Here is a 14,669-nt window from a genome sequence, read left to right on the forward strand (position 1 = left end):
GACACGTGCTCACTGTTTATAGAGAAAGGGGCGTCTCCCTGTAGGCAAATACCATAGTTGCAAACTTCTATTTATAAAAAAGGTGTGCTGAGGTGGGGAGCAAACATTTTCATTTCTTCAACGTCGTACGTACGCCAGCTGTTCCTTAACTAGCAGGCCCCTTTAGTTTCCCTCCATTGGGTGTGGGTTTCGAACCCCGCGGAGACGCGGTCTCCCAGCCTGCCCTAACTGGCCGGGCCGGCCCCGTCCTCCCCGCAGCGTGCCCAGCGGGCAGCGGGGAGCGGCGCTGCCTTGGGCGGAGGGCGGAGCTGCAGCGCGCGCCTGCCCCCGCCCCGCAGCCCGGCGCGCGCACCGTGCGCGTGCCCGGGGCTGGCAGCGGCGGCGGCGTGCGCGGGCCGCGCGTGCGCGCTGCAGCGGGGCGAGGGGCGGCGCGGGCGCGAGTCTGTCAGTGACAGCGGGAGGGGGAGGGGGTTGGAGATAGTGGCGGCGGTGGCTGTGGCAGCTCCTCCGACATGAGGCAGCGGTACCAAGGGGCTCGGCGGTGGCCGCAGCCGCGGCGGCATCTCTAGCTCGGGAGGCTGTCCCGGGCGTGGGCGGGCGTCCCGGGCCGGCGTCGCGGGAGCGGGCTCTGCGGCAGCGCCGCGCACGGGCCGCCGGCTGAGGGGCCAGCGCCCTACGCTTGGCGGCTCCGGGGCCCGAGGCATCCCCGCCCGTTGGGTCGGCCCCAGCAGCCGGGAGAGGGCGGGCGGGGCTGGGAGCAGGCCCCGCTAGAAGGGCCGCGCCGACGGGGGTGGCCGCAGCGCCGCGGGCTCCGCAAACTCGCTGCCCGCCTCCCGCGGGGCCGCTGAGCGCGGGGCGGGACTGAGGGGTCCGGCCGGCGGCCTGACGCAGTGGAGGCGCCGCGCTCTGCGCAGCATGAGGGGCCCGCCGCCGTCGCCGCCGCCGCCGGGAAAGCCGCGTTTACCAGAGCCGCGGGCGGCGTGAGAGTGCTCGGGGCCGGACTCCCCTCCGCCGCCGCGGCGGGCGCTGCAGGCGAGTGTGCACGAGGGTACGCGCCGCGGGCTGTGGCGGCGCCGAGGGCTCGGGTGGCCGCCGCCTCGCGGACCCTGGGCGTTCTGGCCGCTCCCTGGTGTCGGGGGTCGGCCTCGAGGTGGGACGGTGGAAGAGCTGCTTAGACATGACCGCGGTTTTGTGAGCATATAGTGCCTTTGCAAGCGGACCGCAGGGGCCGCCACTTAGGAAGTGGATAGAGCTCAGGGCCTTCAGGTGCGTGTACCTGGGTGAGAATAAACACCAGCTTAACTCTGCTTGTCTCACTGACAGGTACCGGTGACCCCTGTTGGGGAAGGCTCCGAGCGCGCGGCAACATGGCTTCCCCGCCCCACCAGCAACTGCTGCAGCACCACAGCACCGAGGTGAGTTGTGACTCCAGCGGAGACAGCAACAGCGTGAGGGTCAAAATCAACCCCAAGCAACTGTCGTCCAATAGCCACCCCAAACACTGCAAGTATAGCATCTCTTCCAGCTGTAGCAGCTCGGGGGACTCAGGGGGTGTCCCCCGGAGAGTAGGCGCCGGAGGTCGCCTGCGCAGGCAGAAGAAGTTGCCCCAGCTGTTCGAGAGGGCCTCCAGCCGGTGGTGGGACCCCAAGTTCGACTCGGTGAACCTGGAGGAGGCTTGCCTGGAGCGCTGCTTCCCGCAGACCCAGCGCCGCTTCCGGTACGCCCTCTTCTACATCGGCTTCGCATGTCTGCTCTGGAGCATCTATTTTGGGGTCCACATGAGATCCAAACTGATTGTCATGGCAGTTCCTGCTCTGTGCTTCCTCGTGGTGTGTGTGGGTTTTTTCCTGTTTACCTTCACCAAGCTGTATGCCCGACATTACGTGTGGACCTCGCTGGTTCTCACCCTTCTGGTGTTCGCCCTGACCCTGGCTGCCCAGTTTCAGGTTCTGACGCCTGTCTCAGGACGTGTTGACAGCTCCAATCATACTCCCGCAGCCAAGCCCACAGACACCTGCTTATCCCAAGTGGGGAGCTTTTCCATGTGCATCGAAGTGCTCTTTTTGCTCTACACCGTCATGCACTTACCTTTGTACTTGAGCTTGTTTTTGGGAGTGGCCTATTCTGTTCTTTTTGAGACCTTTGGTTATCATTTCCGAGATGAAAACTGCTTCCCCTCACCTGGAGCAGGGCCCCCGCACTGGGAGCTGCTGAGCCGAGCCCTGCTCCACATCTGCATTCATGCCATTGGGATCCACCTATTCATCATGTCCCAGGTGAGATCCAGGAGCACCTTCCTCAAGGTGGGACAGTCAATTATGCACGGAAAGGATCTGGAAGTGGAAAAAGCCCTGAAAGAGAGGATGATTCATTCTGTGATGCCAAGAATCATAGCTGATGACTTGATGAAACAGGGGGATGAGGAGAGTGAGAATTCTGTGAAAAGGCATGCTACCTCCAGCCCCAAAAACAGGAAGAAAAAGTCTTCCATACAGAAAGCCCCTATAGCATTCCGCCCATTTAAGATGCAGCAGATTGAAGAGGTCAGTATTTTATTTGCAGACATTGTGGGCTTCACCAAGATGAGTGCCAACAAGTCCGCTCACGCCCTGGTGGGTCTCCTCAATGATCTGTTCGGTCGCTTTGACCGGTTGTGCGAAGAGACCAAGTGTGAGAAAATCAGCACCCTGGGAGACTGCTACTACTGTGTGGCAGGGTGCCCTGAGCCCCGCGCCGACCATGCCTATTGCTGCATTGAAATGGGCTTGGGCATGATAAGAGCCATTGAGCACTTCTGCCAGGAGAAGAAAGAGATGGTGAACATGCGTGTTGGGGTTCACACGGGGACCGTCTTGTGTGGCATCTTGGGCATGAGGCGGTTTAAATTTGATGTGTGGTCCAATGATGTGAACCTGGCCAATCTCATGGAGCAGCTGGGAGTGGCTGGCAAAGTTCATATTTCTGAGGCCACTGCAAAATATCTAGATGATCGGTACGAAATGGAAGATGGGAGAGTTACTGAACGCCTCGGCCCGAGCGTTGTTGTTGACCAGTTGAAAGGTACGTGCATTTGTTTGCCTTGTCATCTCCCTCCCCAATCCTGTTTGTGTTGAAAAAACCAAACAGTCTCTTTCTAGCATCAGTATCTGGAGGCAGATCAGTTGTTGTCTCCGGACACCTTACCGTGGGGGCATCTCAGGGCCAGTGGGACTTTTGCTCCGATGAGTCAGATATTACAGATCTGTTCACACCGCGGCAGTGTTGACCTAGATGAGACCTTTAGAAAGGAAAACTTTGAAAATGCATCTCCTACCAGTTGGCTGTTAGTATTTCTGAAATTCTGGGGGCAGTCTGATGAATGTAAGGCAGAGAGAACTCTGAGGCACTTTAAGAAATTGCCTTTGCATTTCGTTTGGTTGCCCTTAAGTCCCATCAAAATGTTTCTTTATGCCTTTTCCCAACAATGTGAAGAATAAAACCTTTCTCCTGTCTAGACCTCCCTTTGCTGGGAGAAGGAAGTTGGCTCAGCCTTGTAGGACTCTTGAGAATTAGATGGAATTGTATACCGCTAAGTGTACACTGCCTTTGCCTGGGTCTCTTTTAAAAAAAAGTTTGCATTTTCAGCTTTCAACTTTATTTAATGATACTTTCTTATCATGATACTTGACTTACCACATAGACCACAGCATTTTAGAACGTTGAATGTCTCAAGCCACCAGGTGATTTGAAAGTGAGCAATGCACCCAGAGCAGTGTTTCGACTCCCCACCCCCAGTTCCTCTGATTTGTATCTGGTCCCTTGTCTCAATCTTAAGCTCCTTCTGCTATTCTTAATGTTTGCACTGCGCTTCTTCTTTTATTTTATTTTTCTTATTTTTCATATAGGACAAAAATCTTTGAGATCTGGGAAGTGATGTTTAAATAAGTGGGACCAAAAGTAAGGATTCTAAATAACTAGCACTTTTTTAAAACAGTCCTTATGTTTTACTAAAATCTTCCAGATGGAGGGGAACATCTATTTTGGAAGTATATAGAGAAAATTGCATTGATTTTTAAAAGCCTAAATTTGTAAAGCTATATTTGTGGTGCCCACACATTGCATAATTACACAGTGAAAAGCCTCTGGAAAGGTAATCCTCAGAAGGAGAAGTAACAGCTTAAATCAGAGATGGAGGAAGTACTAGTGTAAATCAGCGACGGTAAGTGATTGAATTCAAGGGCCGGAATAGGTTGTCAGCTTTAACATAATCCTGTCTGCTCAATTGGTATTTTCTTTTTCTGCTTATGATCCGAGTGCTCCATGTCAGTTGCTTATTGGTTATCTGGTGAGGGTGCTTTATCCTTCTCCTGAGTTTTCTTTGTTATGTTAATTTTGCTAGTGGTCGAAGAAGTCATGGATATAGTAGAAAAATATTTTCACCTGATAATTCCCTCTACCTAGAGAGCTCTAAATGCCACATTGATGAGGTCAGAAACTACACTTTGAGATTCAGTCATGGCAAATGTCGTTCTCTGTAGGAGGGTGGTCCCTGCTCTCGACTCTGAAGGTGCCAGTGGAGTGGAATGTGGGTGTAATTTCTGCTAGACATTTTGGCATCTTTAGGATCCGAGTGTTGCAGGCTCTGTCCTCGGGGATAGAGGGACAGATTCCAGAGAATGGAGCTGTGCTGCATGACGTTAAATTAAGTATGACAACGATAGCAATTCTGTAAGTAGTACTTTGAACAGGATATTACTTGAATTTCAAAAATAAAAACATAATCATTAAGTGTATCTGGAAATCGCTAAGTCTTTGACCTTTTGGCAATATCCATTTTTGTTAATTTATAGGTAATTTTATTTTGAATTTATAGATCAAAGGTCTAAAGACACTGACAGAAATGCTAGAATGGGTTTGATGATTTTTTTTTTTACCTCAAATAGTGTACATTTGGTAAACTCATTTTTTCTTTAAATTTTGTAAATTTTTCTTTAAATTTTGTAAGGAAAAGGTTTAGTACTGGATGGGAGGTAGGAAAAGATAGAAGGCTTAGCTGAAATGGTGATTGTTTAAAATATGGTATTCCCTTTTTTAACTGTTTACCTGAGACCATGATTTTTGCTTTATTCAGCTCATTTTGAAAAGCTTTGAGGACAGGACTCCTCTAATAGAGGAGATCTACACAACTTCTTGACCCTTTTTGAAATTACACAGTTCACTTCTCTAGACATTTGCACAAATCTGCTAAATTGAGATGATCACGTAGTTTGTAGAAGACCCTTTTCATATATGGGGCTAAGGTTATAGATGTAAGATTTCTTTTAGCCTTTGTTTGTGGCAGATATTTTCTCTATACAGTGTTGGGCATTAGCCTTTACCTCTCATTCCCTTTTCTGATAACGGGGTAAACAATACCCAGCAGAGGACTCTGTAGAAATGAACTGTGGTAGAGTAAACTGGGGAATTCCAGAACTCGCCTGGCATGTGAAAGGAGGCCCTTCCGGGGTAATGTATCTGCACAGGCTTTGTGGAAGGGTGGACTTTCGTTGTTTCTGCACGTTCACTCCCTCTTTGAAAATCTTTACTGTGCTCTTACAACGTGCCTGGAACTGACGATGCACAGATGGTGTCATGACAGTTCCTGATCTCGGAGAGCTCACAGGTCTGAATGGAGTAGAGTATGTAGAGTCAGGAATGCTTTTGAGAGGTGCCTGTACTTAAGGTGGTTTTGCGATCGAGCAGTGGTTCTCCAGGTGGATGGAAGAGCATTCGGTGCAATGGGAATAGCTTGGGCAAGGGCTTAGAGCTGTGTTTCTTGGTGGGTTGGGCGACTAGGACAAGGAAGCCTGTGGGTCACACAGGAAGGAGTTTGGATTCAATCCTGGAGGAAATGGGGAGCCACTGATAGGCTTTATGCAGGAGGCTTAGATGATCTGATTTACAGTTTTAGAAAGCTTACTCTTTTGGTTCTAGGAACTATGGGTTGGAAGGGTATGAGACTGGAGATTCATGAGCTGTTTCAAAAAGATCCCAGGCAGGATTGATGGCAGCTTGAACCGAGGTAACAACAGTGGCGATGGAGATGATGGGACAAGTATAACAGTCGTAAGGTCAACTTGCTAGGACTTAGAACCAGATTTAAACAGATGACTGGGGGAGGTGAACAGCTTGATGGTTTGAATGCGGATGGCATTTCAAGTTTCTGGAATGGACCTGGGGACAATTTGGAGTCAAGAATGGGGGACGTTTCTGTGGATGGAGAATGTAGGATTGAGTTGCAGAATATGACAGACCAGGAACCCCTGGCTTATTCATTTATTCACTAACAAATTATTTTGTGCTGGGCACAGTTCTAGGTGCTCAGGAAATAGCAAGTGAACAAAACAGACAAAAATTCCTGCCTTTATGGTGTTTCTGTTCCGATATAGCAGTCAGACAGTTACAAATAAATAAAATACAAAGTTTTTTGTGTGTGTTGTGTTCTAAAGAGAAAACGTAAAGCAGGAAGAAGTATATGGAATGTTTTTGTGTGAAATTTTAGATAGGATGGCCAATCACTGAGAGAGAAGGTTAAAAGAATTTTCAGTATAGGACTAGGATTTTGGAAATGATCCAAAAAGTGAGGGGCAGTTATTATTAAATAGGGAGAAATAGTCTGATTTGAGTGATGGGAAGAAGGTTCCTTTCACTGGAACCAAAAGGGTACTGGCTGTTCTGTTGTGTCTTGGGCCACAAGCAAAAAGGTGAGACATATTGTCTAGAACTGTAGGTTTTTCCTATCATGGATAGAGAGTCACACAGACAGAAGGTGAAACTGTCAGAGAATACCTGCAGACATCTTATTTCCCCCCTTAAATATTAGGGAAGATAAAACAAAGGTGCTTAGTTACTCCAGATTCATCCCCACAACCATGTCTTTGTAGAAGGGAATCCCCGGTAGCTAGCGCATTGAGAAATCCAGAAATAAAACAAGATTTCCCCCCAAAAAAGCCAAGCTTTTAAGCTCATGGAGCAACTGGGGGAAAGATCCTCAGATGTGCATCGGGACAGATCGTCACCCACTGGCCACCTCAGACCGAGACTTTTACCATGTGCTAATAGGTGGCACTCAGACGAGTTCCTGTCTAGCCCCTTTCTGGAGCCACTCCCCAAACTGACGAGGACTCAGTGCTTTAGCCTTGGCCTACAGCTGTCCCAGTCTGAGAGTCTGGGCTCCCTAGCTCCCTGCCAGCTAGGAGCCCCGGCCAAGTACCAGTGTTGGGTGCAGTTTGCTTGCTCAAGTGCATTCCTTGCTTCACCTGATGGGTTGGCTAGCTTATCCCCCCCTAAGCATGTGACCCTTGCCACTGTAGCTCTAGCCTGTAGTTTACAGCTCAGTCCCCCTCTTAAATCATGTCGAAGAGACCTTTCATGCTCACCTGTGTTCTTGCGCGGGCTCTCTTGGGCACGTGGAAACATAGCTTCTTGGGTAGCAAATGGCAGAGACAAGATGAAGCAGAAAATCTGGCCTGACAGCTGGGATTGGAGATGACAAACAGCTGTGGAGTCTGCTCAGGCAGCCCCTGATGACAATTTATTCAGGCTCCTTCAGACCAAATTACTATATGGCTTCCAGCAAGGAGCACACAGCTGTTAATTCTGAGGAGCAGCCTTTGAGTAGGATTAGCCTTTGGCAAGGGATGTTAAAGATAAAGTTTTCTGAACCGCAGGTAGAATGAGGAAGGAAGGAGGGTAGTCGTTTTAGGTGGAGTCACTGAGAAAGGGAAAAATTAAAAAGCAGCAAATAGAGTAAGCAAGGAAATTTCAGTTTTCAGCCTGGTGCAAATAATAATTGTGTTTCTGTCTCATGGTCATTGTTGCCGGTGTACTTTGCTATGGTATGATAATCTTGGGGGAAAAAAGCTATCATGTGTATATGTGCCTGAATTTTCCTTTTATTGTTGATTGGTGATTTCGGTATTGGTATTTCTGCTGGGATTTCGCTATTGTAAGAGTATGGTCATTAATCATTAATTTCTGCAGGGCTGCTCTCCTGGTGGTGGTAGGAAACTGCTGACCACCAGGCAACCTGGATAAGGACGTGAGTGGCTCCTTATCCATGTGGCTCGTGGCATCATTTGTACGTTGCATATGAGACACCTAAAGACCTTTTTCCCAACAGGAACTAGCTAGCATCTTGGGAGGGAATTTTATAAAGAGGTGAGAGTTTTTGAAACAAGAAGGGAACTGCTATTTGAGGTCTAGACCAGCCAGGCTAAGACATTAATGCAGGATGGAGGTGAAGGGACTGAGCACATCACAGGCTGGCGGGGGCTACCACAGACAGAGGAATGGGCCAAGGGCACGGGTCATCTTCCCTAGGAAAACGAGACGGCTGTGACATTCCTCAGTCCTGTTCATGTTCCTTGTAAACTGCAGCAGCCAAGCCAACCTGTGGCTAAAGTTGGGTCACCTTTGGTGAAGGAAACTGTACTCTGTAAAACTTGCTTGCTTTTGTAAGTCAGGTTTTGCTGTGTTTCCTCCAGCATTTGCTGGCATCGTATTTGTAGTAAATGCTCTGTTGAGGTAAGAGAGGCTCATTCCCTTAGAATAGGCTGGAAGGTCAAGCTCCCCAAAGGCTGGTGGTGGTGGTGGCAGGAGCCAGAGCAGAGGGTGGGAGGGAGGACAAAAACGGATTTGAGAAGGGGGTGGAATTCTGGGACTAGGATGTCCAGGAACAGCTGTAACTGACTCCTGAGCCTCAAGCCAGTGACTCCACAAGCCAGTGGTTCTCCAGCGTTTTGGTCTCAGGACCCCTTTACACTCCTAAAAATTATTGCGGAAGCTAAAGAGCTTGTGTTTATGTAAGTTATCTATTGATATTTACCTTACTAGAAACTGAAACAGACTAAGAAGTTTTAAATTCTTTTCCTTAATTCATTTCAAAGTAGTAAACCTGTTTACTAATTGATATAAACACCCATTGCATGTCAATATAAATAACATTTTATAAAAATAACTACATTTAAAAAAATTTTCATAAACAAAAAAATTTGGTGAGAAGTGTGGCACTACAAGGTGTGATAAAAAATAGTGAATGTTTAAATTAAAAAAATTATTATGGTAAAAGACGCATTGCCATTAATCCCCCTCAAAATACTCCCCCTCGCTTTGAACTCTTATCCCATCATTCTTGCCACTTTCTGAAGCAGTTCTCGAAGTCCTCTTTTGTGAGTGTCTTTAGTTGCGCTGTCATGGCTGCCTTGATGTCCTAAATCGATTCAAAACATTTACCTTTCATGGTCATTTTGACTTTGGGGAAGAGCCAGAAGTCACACTGTGCCAGATCCGGTGAATAAGGTGGATGAGGACACACTGTAATGTTTTTATTTGGGAGAAATTGCCATACCAGAAACGATGTGTGACGGAGCATTGTCCTGATGGAGGATGAAGTATTGGGAAGATGTCAGCTTCACAGTAGCAGATAAAAGTTTTCCAGAATTCTAGTTTTCACTTAACAGTTTGAATTTTATCATTGGCAACAAATACTATCAGTTGTTTTCCTTGAAGTGACAGACTCGTTTTGTTCATTTTTAAGGAGCAGTCTGCCAGATCATCAAGTCTGAATGACCATAGTTTGTCTGTAGGTCAAGTCTAAATGAGTTCCATCAAAAAAGCAGCTAGTTCAGCTTGCAATCCAAACAGTTGCACAGGTACTTTTCTTGATACCCATGGTACTTTGGTGTGCAATGGAAGTGCTCTGGGCATGTTTCCCATTTTGTCACACAGAATATTAAAAAGACAACTCAAGGGTGAGATTTAACACAATTACCCATTTTTACTGCTTTCTCAAAGGACATTCTTAAGCGAAATTGACTGGTTTTTTCCTTTGCAAGTCTGTGGTAGTAAAGAACATGTCAGTGACTAGGATGGTTTGGTATCACTGCCTTCACTCACCGTCACGCACCGGTAGTTTTACCCACGATTGCTTTTGCACCATCAACTCCAATGTCAGCATTGAAAAAGGCAGATAATGTCCTAGTGTTATTATGGAAACAGTTTTGACCTCGCAGATGCCCTGCAAAAGTCTCAGGGACCCCTACGGGTCTGGGTACCACACTTTGAGAACTGCTTCCCTAAGCTGTACGTAAGATAGGAGGACTGAGAGTTTTGTACCTGCCACCCAAACACGCCTTTGCATGTAAACAACTCATGTGGAACAGTGACAGACATGTTACATTTATTGTGGAAGCAGCAAGTGACTTTAGCAAGTTCAGTGTATGAAGTAGCAAGTTCAGACATGTACTTTTTCTCAAAACCCTTGTGATTCTGCCAAATGGTTGTTGCTGGTGTTAAGAGTTCATGATGAAGACCATCAACTTTGTCTTTTTAATTTATTTTTACAGGGCTCGTCCTTTGGGAGTATAGCTTAGTGGTTGAGTGCATGGATTTTGTTTTCCAGTATGTTTGGCCTCAGTTTTGAGTTCTGCAATTTCTGAACTGTGGAGCCTTGGGCAAACTATGTAGGGACTCTCCAATTTATCAGAATGACAGAACCTCTGTCAGAGGGTTATTGGGAGAGTCAAATGAGAAGATGATTCAAGATAAGCACTTATTAGCATAGTGACTCGATCACAACAGCTGTTCAATAAATAATAACCACCTCTTCTCTCTGGTGAGTCACATTTTGTACTGCACTCAAGGGTGTTTTCTTTTTTCCTACACTCTATTTGGTGCACATCTTGTATAATTTGGTACTGAAACCCAGAACACACCAGGGACTGTGATTGTGTCAGTTTCTCGAATTAAAAAGGGCAAGTGTCCAAAATACAAAACACTGATAGCAACTTGCCCTGGTTAAACTGTAGCTGCCAAGTTTGGCAGCTTGTTTACTGAAAACCCCGGGGAGTTCGGGCAGTATTGTTCTTGCGCTGCTTCTAGTCCTCAGAGCTTAGAGTTACTTAACGCGATGTGGCCCTTGATAGTTGAGGAATTATGGGGAAATCTTCACTTTGCAATTCTGGAGATATAGGCTGAGTTTTGAACTAGAGCAGTTACTCAGCTCTATTGTATTCTACTGTAAACTCACTTATTCAGTAAATATCAAATGAGTTCCTACTATTTGCTAGGCCTGCACTAGGTTCTGGAGATAGAGCCCTCTGCCCTCTTGGAGCCTAGAAGGGGAAGTAGATGTAAATCAAATAATTAAATAAACAAATATGCACTAGACCTACTTATCGTATTGCAAATAGGGCTGGGAGGTGAGGACATTTATCATCTCTATTTTATACATGAGGGAACTGAAGCACAGAGAGATTAAATAATGGGATGGTCACACAGCTAGAAAGAGCTGCTAAGTGGTAGAGCCAGTATAGTAGTCCCCTATTATCCGTGGTTTCACTTTCCACGGTTTCAGTTACCTATTGTCAACTATGGTCCAAAAATATTAAATGGAAAATTCTAGAAATAATTCATAAGGGTGTGTGTGTGTGTGTGTGTGTGTTTAGGAGCCTCTATATTCTTTTTCATAATGGCTGTAACCAGTTTACATTCCCATCAACAGTGCACAAGTGTTCCCTATTCTCCACATCCTTGCCAACAATTCATAAGTTTTATTAGGTTGGTGCAAAAGTAATTGCAGTTTAAAAGGTTAAAAATAATTGCAAAACCCGCAATTACTTTTGTACCAACCTAATAACTAGTGCGCTGTTCTGAGTAGCGTGATGAAATCTCGCACCATCCGCTCCATCCTACCCTGGATGTGAACCGTCGCTTTGTTCAGCGTATTCACGCTGTGTAACTACCCAGATCGACTGTCATGGTATCAGTGCTTGTGTTCAAATAACCCTCATTTTACTTAATAATGGCCCCCAAACTATTCACCTAACTTTTATTGCAGTATATTGTTATAATTGTTATTAGTTATTATTCTCTTAATATTTATAAATTCTCCAATTTATAAATTAATCTTGATCATAGATTTATGATGTATAAGAAAAAACTAGTACAGCAGGTTTTTAAATACTGTTATTTTGTTCAGTATCTTTTCATTCTAATATTGATGAGATGCTGTAGGAACTTAACTCGTTTATATCAATTGGTCTGTGGTGAAATTGGTTTCAACATATGTCATTTTGCCTAAAGTCACAGAATCTATGATGTTAAGTGAGGACTTATATGTAGTTGATCCTTGAACAACTTGGAGGTTAGGGACACTGGCCTCCCTCGCAGTTGAAAATCTGTTTAACTATAGTTGGCCCTCAGCTTGCACGGATTCCCAACCCTGGAGATGACCTTTGAACAGCACGGGTTTGAACTTCAAAGATCAGTTGGAAAAAAATCAGCGTATAAGTGGACCTGCGCAGTTCAAACCTGTGTTGTCCAGGGTCAACTGTATATAAGGTTTGGTACAATCTGAGGTTTTAGGTATCCACTAGGGGTCTTGGAACATAGTTCCGGAGGATAAGGGGAGACTACTGTATTTAAATGCAAAGGCCTGTATTAGAAAACACTATTTCCCACTGCATAGAATTATTGTAAGGATTAAAGGAGAAAATAATGTTAAGTACTTAGAAAAGTACTTGGCACATAGGTCACTCGAGAGATTAGATTCATGAGCTAGTGTTATCAAAAGTGGGGACAATTTTCTAGCAGCAGCAATAGCAGAAACAACAGCTATACCTTTGTTTAGCTCTTCCCAGTTCAGAGTGTTTTCATGCACATTGTAATCTCAACCATTGTGAAATCTTAGGATCGTGGGAACTGTGTATGTTTAGGAGTTTATATTTTATTTGTTTGGTTCTTTCCATTTGTATATCAGTTTTCAGGCTAAATTGGTTTCTTAATATCTTCTGAAGGTGACCAGTGACTTTTCAAGACTTAATATACAAACCCTTGGATTTTAGCTTTTTTGATGTATTTCATTCCGTTACAGATATATATATTTTTTGATGCTCATATTGTCCCGTCTTGGGCCGGTGGGATCCCCTTCAGGTTGTCCCCTGAGTCCTTTTCATACAGCCCAGTAGTCTTTGATAACTTTCTTACTCATTTAGTAATGTTTTTAAGGAATAGAGAAATTATAGGTATTAAAATATCATTAATTCTGTTTGGTATATTTATTTGGAGAGACTGAGCTAAAGTTTACTCTTTCCTTGTTTTGAAAAGAAAATTAGTAGTCTGTGCTCATTTATGTGATGAAATAGCGCCACAGAAGAAACAGTTCGTGCTTCTTAAGCTCTTTGGAAGGTTTAATTTGCTTTCTTACAATTGACAGTTATAGAGCAATGCAGCATTTTCTATTACAAAATCTTCTCACCAATGCCTGTTAAGGGGCAAGTGCCGGTGAATGTTGGTAACTAGGGATAAAGAACAACAAAATGAAAGAAATCCTAAACCAAAATGTGCATTATCTGTTTGCAGACTAAGAGTGCCCCTAACCCAGCAAGCCCCATCCCCTAGGACAGCTGTGGAAGGTTCCAGAATGCCCAACGCCAGGAATTCCCTTCTTAGGAACCTTACTTTGAATAGCTCTTCCTGGAATGGCTACCCAGCCACTCTCCTTCCTATCTTGCATAGTGTGCATTTGACTTAATTTATTTTTATGATCTGTCTCCACTCTGCTAACATGGGTCTTGAGAGCAGGAATTTTTGCATGTTTTATTTACGGCTGTATTCCTAGTGCCAGGAACATAGCCTAGCGTATATAGTGAGTAGATGCTCAATAACATTTGTGGCATGAATGAATGATTGAATGAATGAATGAATATTATAACTATTCACACAGAACAAACCGGAAGGCAGAAAACTGGTTTTCTAGGAATACTTGAGTGGTTTATTGAATAGAGACTACACATCCGGTCTTGAAAGGGGAAGGAGACAGACAGCTGCAAATGCGCAGTGCCTGGGAAAGTGAAGTAGGCCGGTGGTTGCAGGAGAGTGGAGGGATAGCCTCAGGGCTCGAGGGGGCTGTCAGGAACACAGATGATTAAACACCCGTGTTTGTTTAGGGCCCAGCAAATACCTGTCGAATGGCTTAGTTTAGGCAATCATTTTTAAGCTTTTTTAAAATGGAGATTTCAAGTAGTGTGTTTACCATTAGTAATACTGTAGCTCCTTATAATTCTTATTGTCTCATGCACATGAAAAACGAGCATACCCTTTTTTTGGGCAAAGCTCCTAGATAGTCTTTGTGCATAATTTCCAGGATTTTTATGTAATGCTATTAAATTCTGTTCTTTTTTTGTCCCTTGCAAAGAAAAATCTGCTGAAAACAGCTTTTGAATAATTTATATTTGTGTTTGAATTGTTTGGGAAATGTTAAATTAGGTTTTTTACCATGTAGTTTGTAGAGAGGAAGAAACCCCACATGCGTGTGATTTACTATCTTGTTTATGTATATTAAAATATAATATACCATTAAGGCTTTGACATTTTTAAGTAAAAGAGTCTATTGCACATTGATTCAGTTAGTTTTATCCTATTAAGTGGCTCATATTCAAAGTGTAGATTACACTTTATAAATTCTGTAGCTTCATAAAGGAGTTCTTTTCTTCATGAGAAAGTTATTCTTATGGTTATCAGTATTAATTTTTGTTTTGTGAATGAGCTGTCCAAAATCTGGGGGAGGGGGGATGTGCGGTGGTTGGGGGATGTTTCTGAAAGGAAGAACTTTCATAGAATTATCTTATTATTTGTAAAAATGAATTTGT

At 44.9% G+C, this 14,669-nt stretch overlaps 1 protein-coding gene across 2 annotated transcripts in view; it reads left to right on the forward strand.

Moving 5' to 3' along the window:
- Nucleotides 1–447: 447 nt before the first annotated feature.
- The window catches only part of ADCY9 (adenylate cyclase 9), a 115,499-nt gene continuing 101,277 nt past the window's right edge, over nt 448–14,669 (forward strand). The window contains exons 1-2 of one of the 2 annotated variants that reach the window (XM_019715467.3): nt 448–1,048; nt 1,324–3,060. In XM_019715467.3, the coding sequence (XP_019571026.2) occupies nt 1,368–3,060 (1,693 nt within the window). In that variant the 5' untranslated portion in view covers nt 448–1,048; nt 1,324–1,367. The remainder of the gene's footprint in view (nt 1,049–1,323; nt 3,061–14,669) is intronic. The other variant, XM_019715462.3, reaches the window with a different exon arrangement.

The sequence above is a fragment of the Rhinolophus sinicus genome, chromosome 10, assembly GCF_057876585.1.
Source record: "Rhinolophus sinicus isolate RSI-liver-muscle chromosome 10, RSI-T2T, whole genome shotgun sequence".
In the NCBI taxonomy this organism is placed as follows: Eukaryota; Metazoa; Chordata; class Mammalia; order Chiroptera; family Rhinolophidae; genus Rhinolophus; species Rhinolophus sinicus.